This window comes from Elephantulus edwardii, unplaced genomic scaffold, assembly GCF_000299155.1.
Source record: "Elephantulus edwardii isolate Elephantulus edwardi_28Jun2011 unplaced genomic scaffold, EleEdw1.0 scaffold00061, whole genome shotgun sequence".
NCBI classification, from domain to species: Eukaryota; Metazoa; Chordata; class Mammalia; order Macroscelidea; family Macroscelididae; genus Elephantulus; species Elephantulus edwardii.
In genome coordinates, this window is record NW_006399811.1 from 12,325,872 (window position 1) to 12,343,526 (window position 17,655).

At 43.7% G+C, this 17,655-nt stretch overlaps 1 protein-coding gene across 4 annotated transcripts in view; it reads left to right on the forward strand.

The window, feature by feature from the left end:
- CACNA1E (calcium channel, voltage-dependent, R type, alpha 1E subunit) overlaps nucleotides 1–17,655 on the forward strand; it is a 564,119-nt gene that overhangs the window by 487,170 nt on the left and 59,294 nt on the right. For all 4 annotated transcript variants that reach the window (XM_006887740.1, XM_006887741.1, XM_006887738.1 and 1 more), the window contains 6 exons: nucleotides 20–221; nucleotides 1,356–1,520; nucleotides 3,419–3,529; nucleotides 7,769–7,852; nucleotides 8,506–8,631; nucleotides 13,529–13,594. In XM_006887740.1, the coding sequence (XP_006887802.1) occupies nucleotides 20–221; nucleotides 1,356–1,520; nucleotides 3,419–3,529; nucleotides 7,769–7,852; nucleotides 8,506–8,631; nucleotides 13,529–13,594 (754 nt within the window). The remainder of the gene's footprint in view (nucleotides 1–19; nucleotides 222–1,355; nucleotides 1,521–3,418; nucleotides 3,530–7,768; nucleotides 7,853–8,505; nucleotides 8,632–13,528; nucleotides 13,595–17,655) is intronic.

Below are 17,655 nucleotides of genomic sequence, written 5' to 3' on the forward strand. Positions count from 1 at the left end.
CCTTGTTGTGTCCCAACAGAGTTTTACAGCATTCTGTCGATGTGACAGAAGAAGACCGGGGCCCGAGTCGGAGCAACCGTATGGAGATGTCCATCTTTTACGTGGTCTACTTTGTAGTCTTCCCTTTCTTCTTTGTCAACATCTTTGTGGCCCTCATCATCATCACTTTCCAGGAGCAAGGGGACAAGATGATGGAGGAATGCAGCCTGGAAAAGAATGAGGTAAACAGCCTGCAGGCGGTCAGGGCTTTGGGACAGCAGGTAGACCCTGGACGAAAGGACATACGGACCAGCCGTATCAAGAAGAAAGGCTGGCTTTTCTTGAATTTTTTTAAAAAGAAGATAGAGATAGAAGATGGAATGATTAATTATTCAGTCATTAAATCAACATTTTGAGCACCTGCTCTGTATAAAGCCCATGTGTGAAACGCAGGAAGGTGGAAGGTATTGAAGGTGTTTAAAGCACCTTTTTAAATGCAGCATATAGTATGGAAATTAACATAAAAGATATGTGCCAAGATTATAGCATTAAGACATCTGCTTCCTGGCTGTGTCCCTCGATAGCATGTGTTTGCTTTGAGGGCAGAGGATGTGCCTTATTTATCACTGCTTTTCTAGTATGTGTTTTGGGATACTGTAAGGTTTTAAGGCAATAGGGTAGTTTTTGTTTCTTCTTAAAACCAAAGTAAACTAGAAACCGTGCTGTCAAGTGCCATGCATGATTCCAACTCACAGAGACCACATATGACAAAGGAGAACTGCCCCAGAGGGTTTTCTAGACCATAACCTTCACAGAAGTGGATTATCAGGTTTTTTTCTCCTGCAGAGCCACTGGTGCATTTGAAGCAGTAACCTTTCAGTGAGAAGTTGGATGCTTACCCGTTACACCACCAGGCAACCTTTTAAAATTGTTACCTAACTCTGTCGAGTTGGTTCTGACTCATAGCGGCTCTGTAGAGGCGGAGACTGCCCATCTCACCCCCACTGAGCAGCGGCTGGATTCAACCCTTTTCATTAACAGGGACCTTTATACAAATAAAGTGCCCTTAGTTCTGACTGAGGACAATAAGTAAAAATCCAGCCTAAGCTCCTCAGTCACACTGTATCTGAGGAAAGGATTCCCACTAAGTCCTTCTCCAGTGTACAAGCCGCCTCCCCCACGAGCTCTGTATGTTTATTTAAAGTCGCACGTCTGCTGTGGATTTGTCCTGAGAATCTGTTGCCGCTATTACATAGGCTTTTCTAAGCCTTCACCTTTCCCACCACACACACACACGTGCACCCCCTTCTCTTCTAACCATTCCGAGCACCCAAATGTGCTTAACACGGAGAATAATGAGCCTGCCTTCCCTGCAGAGAGCGTGCATCGACTTCGCCATCAGTGCCAAACCTCTCACGCGCTACATGCCACAGAACAGACACACCTTCCAGTACCGGGTCTGGCACTTCGTGGTGTCTCCATCCTTCGAGTACACCATCATGGCCATGATCGCCCTGAACACTGTCGTGCTGATGATGAAGGTGAGGTGGCGGTGACGGGGAGGTGTTAGGGCAGGTGAACCTCTGTGACCGTCCTTCACAGCACAGTTGGGTGTGCTCCTGGGACACCGGGGAAACACCCCAACTTCCCAGTCCATTGTCTGCTGACCTCGTTTTCCACTGTGACATGTCGTTTTGATATTGTTAAGGAGCCCAGTACCTGGAACCATTGAGGTCCACTGGTCAAATGCAGTGAAAGAGTGGAAGTCTCATAGCCCCTAGGACCACAGGTTGGATTCAGACAAGAATAGTACATATCAGGCCATATGGATAAGGATGTGATTCAAAAGAGTTGTTAGAACATTAGCAAAGATTTGATTCCCTTTAATACTATTTGGGAAACAATCAAATCCTACCACTGAGTTGATTCCAATGCATGACAGGTCCATGCGTGTCAGCATAAAACTTTATTGTAGAGGAATTACAGTGGCTGGTTTTCTGGAAGTAGATTATCAAGGCTTTCTTTCTGTGTCTTTCAGTGGGTTTGAACCACCAGCCTTTTGTTTAGTAGTCAAACACTTAACCAATTGCACTACCCAGGTATTCCTCTAAACTATAAAAAGTCATTGCTGTCAAATATATCACAACTCATAGGGACTCTGTGTTGTTGTTGTTGTTGTGTTGTTATGTGCTGTCAAATTGGAAGCAACTCATAGCTCACCTTCCAGCAGGCTGTAAATCATGTGGGAGGAGATGGCCCATCTGTCTCCCATGGACCAACTTGATGTATTTGAACAATCTGCCATTGGGTTGGCAGCACCAACCCAACTGCTAAGCCTCCAGAGCTCCCTAGTGACCCTGTGTTGTTGTTGTTATTGTTGAGTACCATAGAGTCGGAATCAACCCATAGCTGACCCTCCAGTGGGTTTTTAGAGGCAGCTAATCACACAGGAGGAGACTGTTCATCCTTCTCCCGCAGAACAGCTGGTGGCCTCGAACCACATGCCTTTAGGATTTCTGCACAGCTTCTTGCCACTAGGCCACCAGAGCTCCCGTATAGGATGGCGTAAAGCTGTTTCATCGCGTTTCTAAGGCTGTAACTCTTTATGGAAGCTGACTGTCACATCTTTCGAGATCTTTTTAGCAAGCAGCTTAGTGCTTAACCATTGTGCCACCAGGGACCCTGTTGTGTTGTTGTTAGGTGCTGTCAAGTCAAGTGTGACTCATGGACACCTGGTGAACAGATCTGAACAGTGTCCTGTCCTCACTGTCTCTGTAACACACTCAAGCCAGTTGCTGCAGTCTAGTCCCGTCTCGGCTCTGCTTCTCGGCTCTGTTCATAGGGTTTCAGAAGCCTGCTGTTTCCGAAGTGGATAGCCAGTCCTGCTTCCCAGTTTGTCTTGATCTTGGAGCTCGGTTAAAACATGTCCTTTATGGGTCACCTCTCCGGCATTTGACACACTGGCGGCACCGCCTTCAGCCTCACAGCACCCACAAGTTATCTCAGTATAGCAAACTGACAGACAAGAACTGTGCTAATTAGAGCAATACTAAACAAGAATACAGGTACCCAGGCTACAAAGCAAGAAGATGGACACCCAAGCTTCAAAATGTCACTGCTTACTTGTTCTCACCAGGGGCCCCAGACACTACTGAATGAGAAAATGTGTCTGCTCTGCCCACTTGCATTTTGCTGTTGTTTTGCTAATAAGTAGTGTGGAATGAACAAGGGACAGTGTTTTCCTTTGGTTTTTATCTTGCTTTATTTGCTGCATAGGATATGTAGTCTGTCCAGTACCTGCTGGCCATTCCACTTCCGGTGCCCTTCACCAGAGTGTCCCCTGGGGCTAGGATGAGGAATGGCAGCCTCAGTCACTCATATGGCCCTTCTCACCTGTGGCTTTGCTTCTCTTTCTCGCCCCGCATCTCTCGTCTGGCAGTACTATTCTGCTCCTTGCACCTATGAACTGGCCCTCAAGTACCTGAATATCGCCTTCACGATGGTGTTTTCCCTGGAATGTGTCCTAAAGATCATCGCCTTCGGCTTTTTGGTATGTCACAGAATCTCTCAGCACCAGGGCTTGAGCATATATCCTCAAGGAGGGTGGTTATTGCTGTTACAGAAAGAGTTCACACACCTGCCCACTTGATTGTGGGCTTGCTTTGACTGCTCAATAAACGGCTGTAGTGACAAGCTGGTGTATGAAGATGTTAGAAGAGGGCAAAGGAATCTACAATTCCAGCTCCATATTTATCTGGCTATCATCCCTGAACCTCTCAGTTCTGTCAGCAGTTAGGGAGTGAGTCTTTAGTTTTACTTGAACTGGGCTACTTATACAAAGGTGGTGCCGCTCTGGTGGTTCAAATCCACCAGTAGCTTTGGAAGGGAAATAGGAGCAGTCTCCTCTCATGTGATTTACAAACTCCAGAAACTCAGCTATGAGTTGGTTCTGAATTAATAGCAGTGACTTTTTGAGTTTTGCAGTAAAGAGAACAGCAAGGATTGCACTAATAAGCCTTGGGAACTTACTTCTGGCCAAAGATGTAAAAATTGTGTAACTGTCTCTCATACCCTTATGTGGTGGTGTTGGATGCCATCAGGACCCCAGTGACAGTACTACCTCATAACGTAGTCTCTGGAAAGACTCTTTATGAGAGCACTTTGCCAGACCTGTGTCTTGCGATACCTGTAGTGGGTCCTAATGGGCATCCTTTCTGTTAAGAGCCAAGAGCTTAGCGGTTGCCCTCCTTCGCCTCCTGTATAGCAGTAATAGTTGCATGAAAATAATATCTGCCACCCAAAATAAATGTTAATTACTTAAGTTTGCAATGTGTATCCGTGTGTGTGTGAGAGAGAGAGAGAGAGAGAGAGAGAGAAAAACAGAAAGAGTTAAGGCTTTCTTGGCTTGTGTATTGGGCAGGTTGGAAAGAAATTTTTCTGCTGTAGACCTTTCTTTTACTTCTCATCAGCTGCTAATTATAATTATTTAGCAAATTCTTGCATCTCCTCTCTAGCGTGTTAAGAAAACCTAACCCTTTGCTTCAGTGTCTTATAAACAAAATCCCCCCTCGCCAGCCCCCACCCGCTTCCTCATGTACAGCGCGATTAGTGGGATGCAGATAAGCCCACTTGACAGCTGTTTCACACTTAGCGTGTGAGCCACTCTTCCAAATGATACATGAATATAGCTTTCCTTGCAAGAAGAAAACTTCACTTATTATCTGATTAAGTGTTTGTCTGGTGGCAGCTTTTAACAGGCTCTGGGCTGGGCTTGATAATTGTTGTTGTAGGGGTTACTTCTGGTCTCCTAATGGTTCTTTTAAATACTGTTCTTACAGTCTTTTTTGGGTAGAGAATGGTCTACACGTTTGCAGGTAACTAACTGGCATTGTTATTTGCATGACTCCCTTTTGAGTCCTTTGAGTCTTGAGGCAATTATAAAGGAAAATAAACTCACACCAACAAAGAAGCTTTTATAGTACAGTCTAGCCCTAAGCAGAGTGAGCTGGGAAAAAAAAAGAGCGAGAGAAGCCAGCACCAAACAGGGAAAGTGTTTCTATGCGTCTTGATTACTTGAATGTGGTACTGACATTGTCGGTGTCTTGAGTCTCCAATTATGCATCTAATTATAGTGAATGCTGAATACATACTTATGGGCTTAACTAGATGATTCGGCCCTGAGGCCTGCCTCCTTCTAACCTTCACTCCCATATTTTCATTCAAGATCTAGAGGAATTTTCACACTATGTAAGACACTGTTAAGTCCCAAATGAGTTATTGATATAACACTCTAGGTCTTCAGAATGCCTCCATGCATTCGATTTTAACAAATCTTCTCAATGACTCTATAACATTGACATGACAGATAGCTTCACTATCCTTTTGTTGTTGTTTAGAAACAACACTGGCAGTATGCTGTTTAATGTGTTGGGCCATTAATCAAAAAAGTGAGAGGTTTGGATTTACTGGTCATTCTGTGGCAGAAATATGGACACTCTTGTTCCATGAAGAATGCCTTGGACACCTGGTGGACGGTCGTCATGAGTTGGGCTAAACCCCCTGCAGTGGGTTTGATTTTTTTCCTTATTTTTTTGGGAGGCACGGTTGGAACACTGCTGCTGACCTAATGGTGAGCAGTTTAAAATCTACCAGCTGCTCAACAGAAAGAGGTGGCATTCTTTTTAGGGAGAAATTACAGCCTCGAAAACCAACCACAGCTTGTCTTCTGTACGCCAGAAATGACTCATTGGCAGTGTATCTTTGTCTGACATTATTATTTTCAATAAGGAGCTTAAGTTCAGAAAAGTTCTATCACTTTTGAAATATTGCACAATAAAAGGTAATGGAATTGGAAAAGCAGAGTGGGAATAAAGAAGGAGGGAAGGAAGAAGACGAAAGGAGATAGTATCCATTGATCGTTATTAAGTGACAAATGCTATGTATTATTCATTTCATCTTCATGATAACTCCTTTAGATTGACATTGTTTTATATTATGGATGAACTAGAGCTCAGAAAGTTTGGCCAACATTAATAAAAGGCAGGAATAGGATTCACATCCAGGTATATCTAACTCCAAAGACCACCCTCTTTCTAGCATAAACTACTGTTTTATACTACTTTTTTGCTGTGCAGTGCCACATGGTATTATAAACATCCTCACCTAGACTATATGTCTCTGATCGTCTAGGATATAGAACTGTTTTCTCTCCATTACATGAGGACCCATCTGAGAATTAGGAAGCTTACCTCAGGACGGACAATAGGAGAAAGTATGGAGAATTAAGGAACAGAATATCAAGTTGGCTCTACCACTGTTGGACATAGTGTTCTGATGGAAAGTCAGTCATGCAGCTTTGAAGTCAAACAGACTTCTCTGAGCTTTGGTTGTCTCAGACGTAAAACAAGCTGATCGGCTGGTTGTGCGTCTCCAGTTAAGTAATGCAAACAAGGGGTTCAGGCTGAGGAGGTGCATGGAACATGTCTATGGGCATGAAGTGTACCTTGTCTTCCTACACTGTTTTTCTTTCTCATTCTCTCTCCATTCTTGCCTGTTCTACCACTTAATATTTGTAAGTGGTATTTTAAGTGGTATTAAGGTATTTTATATAGAACTTTATAAGTACCTATCTGTAGTCTCTGTGGGAGGATTAATTGAATGGAAAGTATCCTGAGGGTTGGCATGTATACTGGGAATTCAGAAATGCTTGTCCCCCTCCTGTGAAGGCCCTGTGATGCCAAGACCCTATGAAAGACTCTCCAAGTCTTTTATGAGAGTTGTTGCCCAAGCTTAACTAGGTGACTTTTGGAGACCTGAGTGTCCTGTTTCCTTTATGGTCTGTGTTCGCCTGAGCCTGGGAGATGGTTTCATAGCCCACTCTCTCTTGTTAAGCAGGCTTGTTATCTGTTTGGTAAATATTTTCAAATCCTTTGTTTTTCCTAAACTCTTTCATTTTACCACACCAAAAACTCATCTCCATCAAGTCAGAACTCATAGCTGACCCTCCAGTGTGTTTTCAGAGGCTCTAAATCACACAGGAGTTTGCCCATCTTTTTCCATCGGAGCAGCTGGTGGATTCAACCTGCTTGCTTTTGGGTTGACAGAATAATCCTGACCCAGTAGGCCACCAGAGCTCTCTCATTTCACTATTGCTTCCTTATATTTTACTTCATCACATTTCCTCTCAAGGTGTAATAGAATAGAGAGAGAAAGATAAACTTGAGACATCCTATTACCAGTACTTGGTTTGAAAAGATTCCGTGGAGTTAGAAGGAGATAATTGGCACATCTATAGCCTTTAGTCACTTAAGTTATCTTAGACTTTGGCAGATGATTGGAAGTCAGAACCATATGTTTTTGTAGGATCACATAAAACAATAGAGATAATATGGAAGTTACAGTTGTGAAAATGTTCAAGTGATGTCAGTAATTTCATTGTCTCATGAGTGACAGTTACGGATTTTTTGTGTACTTTCTAATGTTCTTGGCCACAGGTTTCTTTCTTACCTGTGAACAGTCTAGCTACATATTTAAAAGCACAGTGGTTAAATAGTAATGAAACTGCTTTCCAAGTGAGAAATTACCAAATTGGTTAAGGAAAAATAGCACACCTGGTTAGAAAGATGAAATTGAAGCCAGAGTCAGAATGAACTAGTGCATGAACTGCCAAGTTTTAATTCCAAGTGACATATGTAGTTATATAATGAAAGACGATGATGATGATTTTATTTTTGTTGTTGTGGTGGTTTCTTATTTCCTTTGTTTTATTTTTATGATATTCCCTTGGCAGAACTATTTCCGAGACACCTGGAATATCTTTGACTTCATCACCGTCATTGGCAGTATCACAGAAATTATCCTGACTGACAGCAAGGTGAATGTTTCACAGAGCACTTCTTCAAAAACCCGGCCCTGGCCCTTAAGTAGCATTTTAAGAGTCCTCTGTACATTGTGTCCATCTTTAAGCCTTGGAACCAATACGTATCCTTCTGAGGGCTCATCTCTACATTTCTGAGCATTAGCCAAGGAATGGGAATGCTTGAGTGATGCTGAATTTCATCAAAGGCTTAGTTTCATTTGCATGATGCAAAGAAGCAGCCATGTAATAGGTTAAATGGAAAAGGTGTATCAAAGAGATCTAATGTGCACTGGTGCTCATGGACACTGAGCGTTACAAAAGAAGCACGAACTCTTTGTTCTCCATTTCCTTAGCATTGAACTGTTTCCCTAAATCTGTTCATATTAAAGAGAGCTTGGGGAACTGGTCATAATTCCTTCTGAGTGCTGGAGGACTGTCATGTGCTAGCAGAATTGTGAGAGTTTTCCTTTTGGACGTCTCAATGAAGAGTTAGGATCACTTGATAGAAGCACAAAGAGGCTGGGTTCGTGGGCTCTGAACAGGAGATTTTCCCCATGATCCTATCACCTAGGAATACAGAGCATGCTGAGAGTGGAAAGGGATATGTATACTTAGATTTTTCTAAGTAATTGTAATGTCACTAACTGTTCTTGATTTTGGTCCACCAGCTGGTAAACACCAGTGGCTTCAATATGAGCTTCCTGAAGCTTTTCCGAGCTGCCCGCCTCATAAAGCTCCTACGGCAGGGCTACACCATACGTATTTTGCTTTGGACCTTCGTGCAGTCATTTAAGGTAAGAGATGCCAGCTCCTCCTCTCTGAGGACTGAGTAACCATCTCACAGCAGACAACATAGCCAAGCAACTGGTGTCACCAGATGGCATCATTGCTCAATTCCCTTCTCGTTGAAGACCAGGAAAATGGGTGCTTGTCAAAGCATTAGATAAATAAAGCGGTTCTTGGTCACAGCACAGGAGTCCCTGGGTGCAAATGAGTAATGTGCACTGCTGCTGCTGCGGCCGCTAACAGAGAGGTTGGAGTCTCTAGCCTCCTCAGAGGTGCCAGAAAAGAAAAGCAGAGTCTTCTACTTCTAAAGAATTAGCCATTGAAAACTCTGTGGAGTTCTGTTCTTATGCCATAGAGTTGCCAAGACTCAGAATCAACTCAGCCATAACTGGTTTATGTTTTGGTTGGTTATGTGAGTCAGCATTAACTGAGTGACATCTGTAAAAGGAGCAAATTCAGCATGGGAAAGGCCGAGTTTGACCTCTACTAACTCTGCAAAGGGCAACTCTCCCATCAACAACAGTCACACACAGTATAAAACAGATCCTTGTAAGGTCACGCATGGTCCCCCCACCGCTCTTGCTCCTATTTCTGCTAATCACTGGGTCTGATGTTCGTTACAGATTGACTCACAGACTAGATTTCACTCACGTCTGTGAGTTTTCTTAAGGAAATAGGTTGGAGGATAAAGGAGGCAAAAGCTATAACAGTGAAAGTCCAGTTTTAGAGAACAGCAGCCCTGAGCCTGGGTAACAGCAAGACACAATTCCTCCATCAGTTCAGACAGCTTCTCAGTCAACAAGTGAAAGACCAGGGCGCGTGCAGCAACACAAATGGAAGATGTCTGGTTTCCTTAATCATCCAGCAAGCGTTGTCTCATAGCAGTCACACATCAGCTCTTCCCTTCAGGCAAGCAGAACCTTGAACTCTGGCTCCGTCAGGCTATGCCTCCCCACAGTGATTCTACAGGCTGGGTGGCTCTCTCTCTTCTATTGTCCTTGAAGATATTGATATTAAAGGTACTGATCCACAGTGAACCATGTGTCTCCAGTTGAGGTAACTGGAGGTCATGCCTCCAGGGGGAGCTAATGGAAAGAAATGCCTTTTGCAGAAGCCCTAACGCCAGAGCAGCAAATGGTCATAACAACATAGCACAGCTCTTCCAGGCAATGATTGGCTCATGCCTATGGGATACAATTTTATTCTATAAAAGCACCTTGACTTTGCACTTCAGATATCCTCTCTGTCCCCTGAAGCAAGGGATATAGTTTTTGGGGAGCACCTCCCCTATCTACTAAAAATTATCTGTATAAAGAGCCAGTCCCTGTGGCCAGATAACCTCTGCATTTCAGAGTACAGTCCTGGTCACTACTTTCCTTTCATGTAACAGTATTCTGAAGGACTCCTTGAGTTTTGTTTCATAGGAAGATGACTCATCCCCATCCCACCCGTACGTCTTCATCAGTGTCTGTTTCCTGAGACACTGAGTGTATGGCATGCTAATGGTCACCCCTGTGTCCTGCAGTCAAATAGCAGTGACTGGCAAGCTTAATATGATGGACTTTTTTTTAACAACCTTATGGTGTGATACAGAGGTAAGAGTATAATAAATAGAAGAGGGGGTATTGATAACTGCAGTCCACTGTAATGGTAGAGACTCCCAGTAAAATCAGTTCCAAATATATTTTAAATATCTTCAGGTTATCGCAAATACCATAATTCATTTTTAAGGTTTAGGAAGCCTGAATGCTGTTCAAATGCTTGCTACTTTACTCTTTTTTTTTTTTTAAAAAAAAAGAGTTTTCAAAAAAAAAAGGGTTTTCTTAGTGATTGTGTTTTGAAAATAAATTTGAGGCAATTAAGTGATTCAGAGATGAAAAATTAGGAGTTCACTAAATTGCTTTCTTTCTTTCAATTATTTGCATATTTTAATTAGAGATTAAACAGAAGAAGAAAAGTCAGAGAATTTGTGATTTCTCATCATTGCTGTTACTGATTTACTTCTTTGAGGGCAAGGATGTTAAAACTGTGACACCAGTCATAAGGACGTTCTGCTCCTAGGAGCTCCCTTGACATCATAGCAAGAGGATTTTTTTTCCTGATAATTCCCACAAACCCCTCTGTGAAAATTACTTCTCCCACACCAGGGAAGTACTCAGTCATTAGTACAGTCAACCATGAGAAATTGAAAGGGTGGCACATGCCCAGGGATAAAGCTCAGAAGACAGGAAAGGAGAGGAGAGGAGGGGAGGGAAGCGGAGGAGAGGAGAGAAGAGGAGAGGAGGAAGACAAAAGGAAATGGTGAGCATAAAGATGAACTGGGAAGAGTGCTGTTAAGATGAAGAGTTTCACAAAAACATAATGTGTATAATTTGCTGAATAGAAAACCATTTTTTTTCTATAAAATTTCACCCAAATCACAGTAAAAAGAAAGTTATTTTTCTAATGCCAGAGGACAGAGGAGTCTAAAACTTTAGCAAAAGTTTACCATCTGGTTTCAGGTGAATTTGGATTTAGATGTTCTTAAAAACTTTTTTTAAAAAATGTTTAAATATTTACCCAAGGAACTAAGTATCTCTGATACTAGCTGCAAGGTCTATACTTTGAAAGCAGCGGCTGCCCTTCTGGAGGAAGACTAGCCAGTCACCGTCCCATGAAAATGCACAGCCTCGGGAAGCCAATGCAAGGCCACCATGAGTTGGAATCAATTTTAAGGACAGAGGGTACCCTGTAAGCTATTGCTGTTAGTGAGTCTCATGAGAAATATGTGTCAGCCTGTCATATTATCATGATCACCAGTTCTCTGTGAAGCTATACACTATTGATGTCAAAGAGAAGGATGTCAACAATTGATAGACAAATGGATGGCTTATTCTAACAAATAACATAGAGAACTGGAAAGACAGGTGAATCTGTCTCTGAATACACGAATCTGTCTTCTGTTATACACGAATGTCTTCTTTTTCCAGAGCAATTGTTGAACACAGTGTTGATTGGGGGAGGGGGTTCTTTAAGTTTGCTTTGCAGAGGTTGCCTGTTCAGATGCGTGAACTGCACAATATAAAGAGCATTGCTACTGCTTGTCAATTCCACCCTACCCCGAGGGTCACCTGCTTCTCCACCAAGGAGACTTACTCAGAATTTCTTCCCTTTCTTCCCTGATTTTATGTTCAAATGTGTAACATAACAAGACAGGAGAACAGACTAAGTCCTTGCATCCCTTTCCAAAGCTGGAGATAGTGTGTGGTGAACTGAGTACTGGAGATGGAGTGAAGACGGTGGACTGAGAGAAGGAATCAAACTGTAGAAGGAAGCAAGCAGCACACCAGATGGCAAGAGACCCTTCCCCTGTGCATGCCTCTCAGTGGAGGACGTGTTCATATTGCTTCTTGAAATACAGTCAGTCTTCTTCATAGATCTTAAAAAGCTAGTTCTTCTGTCCTGTTTCAATGGCAGTTTAATCTTATCCTTTATTCAGGTTGTCGATTGACTCCTAGGACTTTACCTAGCTAGCTCTGCTGGTAAGTCCTAAGGTCGTTCACCCTAAGCTTGGGTGATTCAGTCATAGAAATCTCCCCTTCCATGTAGGAGACCCAGGTTTGATTCCCCACCAGCACGCTGCACACACAGCCACCACCCCCACCCCCACCCCAGTCTTTCACTGGAGGTTTGTGTGTTGGGATGATGCTGAGGAGGTTTCAACAGAGCTTCCAGACCATAATAACATAGGCAGAAAGATCTGGTGACCTACTTTCCCAAATCAGCCAGTGGAAACGTCATTGCTCACAGTGATCTGATGTGCTACCATTAATGGTGATAGTGCACGACCGGACAGCATTTGTTCCAGACAGTTAACAACAATACTGCCCAGACAGAGGGTGAAGACTCATGGTCACATTGTCCGTAAAGGAGCTCCCTGAATAATAAAGAAAAGAAAGTTACATGTCAGGAGTGAGATAGGACCAGAATTTTTAGTGGTCTGTTTGGGCTCCTAATCCACACTGCCTTATGTCCACTTCCTTCCCCCGCTACCAAGTGATTCCTCCTTTACCTGATTCGAACCTTCATAATTGAAATGTTAGTATCCCAGAGTGGAAATTAAGTTTGCACAGTACAGAATTCTGTGCCACTTGGAGTCATGGCAACTTTGGTAACTATCCCTGGTGACATAGCCTGTAACGTGTCAGACTGCTAACTGACAGGTCTGCAGTTCAAGCCTCAGCCCCTCCCTGGGAGAAGGATGGGAAGTCTCCTCCCAAAAGGATTTATAGCTGAGAAACCCATTGCAGGGTCACTATGAGTTGGAAACAGTTCATTGGCAGTGGGCTTGCTTTGTTCGAGTTATAATAGTAAAACATACTTGAGGGAAATTGTGTGGCACATAATAGAGGATAAGAAAACAAGCAGTGGGCAGTGGTGTTGCCTACATTCTCAGAGTGTGAAGGAGCCTTCCAGGAACTAACACAACTGAAACTAGCCATTTCACTTGGCTTTCAGATCCTGCATCATAGGCTTGACATGAGCTGTAGGAGTTTGATGCTTGTGTGTCATTTGCATCACAATTGTCCAGGTGATTAACAGTCTGTATGCAATTGAGGATGAATTCCAAGCCCAGGAAGTTTCCCCAGCTCTCTTGGAGGGTATAGTCCACAACTCTGGAAGAGTGACTATTCTTGACGGAAGTAAATTGTAAGTCAAACTATGACCACTGGTTTTGCTGTCTGTGAGAACGTGTGGATATCGGCACAGGTGTTGCACCCAAAGCTGAGCATCCCAGGAAATAGTTCTGGTTCGGTGTCAGTCATTGTCAGGAGGCAAGTCCCTGCACTGCCGCCCACTGAGGGCTGAGGAGCCTGGACGCTGCCTGCCTTTGAACTAATAGTCCCATCTCTGTTTTCCTTCCAGGCCCTTCCCTACGTCTGCCTTTTGATCGCTATGCTTTTCTTCATTTATGCCATCATTGGGATGCAGGTGAGATGGTGCCTTGGGAGCTTCCATGGAAGAGGGAAATGAAGTAGAACCCTGTTACTTTTAGGGGACAGTTGTCCCCTAGTATTGCCTTTGGTGTAAAAGTCTGAGCAGACAAAATGGAGAGTCCCCGAGTCCCTACTTGCCTGGTGCCCCCTCTCCTAAAGACCTGGCTGTGTGTGTGACCGTGGGAATTTCACATGTTCCCCATTCAGGTGGCCCAGGTCACCGGGGTGTTCTGGTGCAGGGTCAACAGGTCGTGACCCTGACTTACACACAGCAGCCTGGCTTCTGTCAGTGAATCACTAGAAACAAAGAAAGAGATGCCATGCTGTCTCTCTCTGAGCCTAAATAAGGGGGAAGCTCAGGGTAACCCATTCATTAGCACCTCAGTTGGCCTAAGAGAAGATTGGACAGTTGTTCTCCCGTATACAGTGAAACCAAGTTCATAAGAGGTAAGTCTTGAATAACTGAGATTTATACCCTCAGATCCACCACTGTGAACAAAGCATGGACTTGCTGGCATCCTGCCCATTTCTGGGATACCCAAGGGCCACATTCCAGTGAATCCCTCTCTTAAAGGATCACCGGTTTTCTGGACAGTTCCTTGGGTTACCACAGCCTTTCCAGTTTTAGAACCTGAGATACAGCCACATTCTTACCTTGGGTATTCATAGCCAGAAGCCTGCTAAGCAGAAAAGGCCACAAAAGATCATTTTGAAAGGACATTTTGATTAGGGATAAGCAAACTTCTAGTGTTAACAGCCAGCAGCAACTCTCATGAACCTAACCAATTGGATACGCAATGCTCTCTGCACCCCCCCAGACCCTCCCCCAACAGTGCTTATCTTAGGGAAGACAAGTCACCCTCTCTACACTTCCCAGTCCCTCCCCCCACAACCTGGTGATATCGTGACTAAGCCCCAGCAGAGAACTTCAAGCACCATTGTAATCTCCCACAGTCAGGCCATCTGTGAGCCTTTGGACAGTGGGCCACCTTCTCCATGGCGTCTCCATCTGGGATGGCTGTGCTCATCTCCCAGCACAGTGTACCAACAGCCCTTCCCAGGACAGCTCTGAAGTGGCTCTTGGTTTTGCTCTTCTCTCTGACTTCTACTTCTGTGTTGCACTTTTCCTCTCTAACTTTGTTATTGAATTTTTTTAACTCCTCAAACACTGGGTGGTGAAGTAGGCAATGCTCCTTCACTGAGGATATTCACACAGAGATTCGGTGACACTGTCAGAGATGTTAGAAGCAGAATGCTTGCTGAAGACTGGTTTGATAACTTTCCTGAAGTCCCTCCTAACCCCCTAAATATTTGATTCTAGAATTCAAGTCTCTTGAATAGGCAAGTGAGAATGTCATTAACTTCTTTTTTGCCTAAGCTTAAAGTAGTCCTTATGTTTCCTCTTCAAGGAAAATAAACTGGAATAAGGCGATCTCTGATCTCTAGGGCTGGCTGGGTGCTAATGCTCCTAACACTGATGGTGGTGGTAATGCTAATCACCATTACTTGAATAACTTGGGTGTTTGGACCTGGCTCGCTGAGTGCTCTTTATCCCTCGCTCTTCAGCTTTTTCCCTTTACCCGCTGTTTGTTTGGGTTTTTTTTTTCCTCTTCCTTCTGCCTTCTCTCCTTCTTCTCCCTTCTCTTCTGACTCTTCTTTCTCCCTGCTCCCTTCTCCTCCTTGCCCTCCTCCCTCTCCTCCCTCTTTTGTCTCTTTCTCCCCCTCCCTTTCCTTGTAATTCTCATTCTCCTCCTTCTTCCTCTCCTCCATTCTCCTCCCATCCTCTCTCTTTGTCTCTCTGTCTCTCTCTCCATATACACCCCCAAACTGTGAAGAATGTAATCCAGAGTGATGTGAAATGCTTGTAGGTAAGCTCTGGTGGCCTAGGGGGTGAGGAGTTCGCGGTCAACCCAAGGGCAGGAAGCTGCTCTGAGGGAGCAGGATGGGAGGGACATCTCCAGTGCACTTTACAGCCTCTGAAAACGCATTAGAGGTTCAGTATGAGTTGGTTCTGACTGAACATTACAAAACAGCAGCAATGAACAACAGTTAGGAAATTGTGATCATCGTAATCACTTCAATGCCTCATATTTCAATCTCCTTAGATTTTTTCTCCAAAAAGTAGGAGCAGCATTTTCATTCCCCACAGACATGAATGGCATCCCTATCCTGGCCTCTTCCTGGTCTGTGATGAAGACTCACCACCCTATTCAAGGCAGGCACTTGAGCCTATACTATATCTAGTATATATTATTATTATTAGATTATATTATTATTATTAGATTAGATCTAGTATAGTCAGAGAAAAAACATAGTAATCAATACAAATGGAAAGATAAGACGGCAGGGAATACGCATTGGAAAATATAAACAGTAAAGGGATGTCTATAAGAAGAGTCACTGCTCTGAACTTTATAGGGTTCTTAGGCGAAGAAAGCCTTGCAAAAGCCCTTGAGAATGGGAAGAAGGAGTAACATAGTGGATGTGGGGAAGAACCCTGGGACAGAATATCTAGCAGGTGAGGTTTTCTAGTCCAGCTCTACCACTGACTGGTTATGGAAATTTGGTCAAGTCATTGCACCACTCAGCATAATACAGATCTTAAATAGTTAGCTTCACATGTCCTCCCAGGTTCTAAAGTTCTGTGACTCTGAGTGAAAATTATTTAAGTTTGTCCTTCATTAAGCTGTCCCATGGATCTCAGTATTCCATTTTTCTCTTCCATACCCTTTGATGTGGGATATTTTGGTTAGTCATAAGGACTAACTGGAAAGCTTTAAAAAAAAACAAAACCAACTGAAAAAGAAATTTGTGAAGGTCACCTTCCTTCCCAAGACGTGTACCTTTTTGTAGTAGAAGTTATTGTAGACTAGATTCAGAGTGACCTGGGATCCTTTGACTATTACACACATCCATTGTCCAAAGCCACAGCGTGCTTTCCAGTTTATGATTCAGTGGGATGCTTGTGGAAGTCAGAGTGAAGGCAACAGTGGCATCAAAAGTATCACAGGAAGAAAAGAAACTGTAAGTTGTGTGGATGTGATAGGACAGATTAATCATGGATTCCATTCCCAGAAGGTGGGAAGAAAGAAGCAAAGAGATAAGAGGAGGGCAAGGTAAGGTGACACCTTCTTCCCAAGGTTTTCAGAGTGAATTAGGTTGGATTGTTCGGGTGGAATTGTTTTTAATGCTATTCTTTGTCTATCTGAAGGCCCTCTCTCTTCTTCCTCTTTCCCTTCTTCCCCACTGCTGTCTAGCTTGACACCTCCATTCCCCCTGAGAAACAAGTAGTATTTGGGTTTTGAAAAGCAACATTGAGAACAAATTCCCAAAGCAGGTGTCAGTGGGAGTGATTTGAGCAAAATAGCTGGGGGCAGAGATTGTTCCTCAATTGCACAGTCTAAAAACTGTTGGGGAGAAAATGTGTCCCATTTAGCATACATTAGATCAACTGAAGCATGTTAAATGTAGGCCAAAGATTGTTTCAGATGGCTCGAAAAGGGACCTGGAAAGTTGTGTACCCTTGACTTGTGAGAGAAGAGCCTGGTTAACGCAGGAAGTTTGCTCTGCAGAGACTTAGGGTTACCTCAGCTCAGGCTGTCCACTGGGCATTCATCAGTGTTCATTGCCGGTGGGTGAAGATTTCTGGTGCTGCTTCTGATTTTCACGTGGGTTTGCCCTGTGACCCTGTGACACCAGAGACCAGTGCAGAGCAAGGCTTGCCACTTATGGCCAGATCCAGCTGATGCCATTTTCATTTTCCTGTTCAGATTATCCCCATCCTTAGTCTGCACTTTATTTCAGCTCCAGCAAGGAGGGACACTTGTGAGATGCAGGCTTCCTTTCTGGGTTGTTGTTGTCATTGTGTACTGCCGAATCAGGATTGACCCATAGCTGACCCTCCAGCAGGTTTTCAGAGGGAGTTAATGGCGCAAGAGGAGATTGCCCATCATTCTGGTGGTTTGAATTGAGTGTCTTTGGGATTGCAGCACAGTTTTTTACCTCTAGGCCACCTTCCTGGGTGGTCATGTGGAATGGTGTCTGTTGGATATGTGT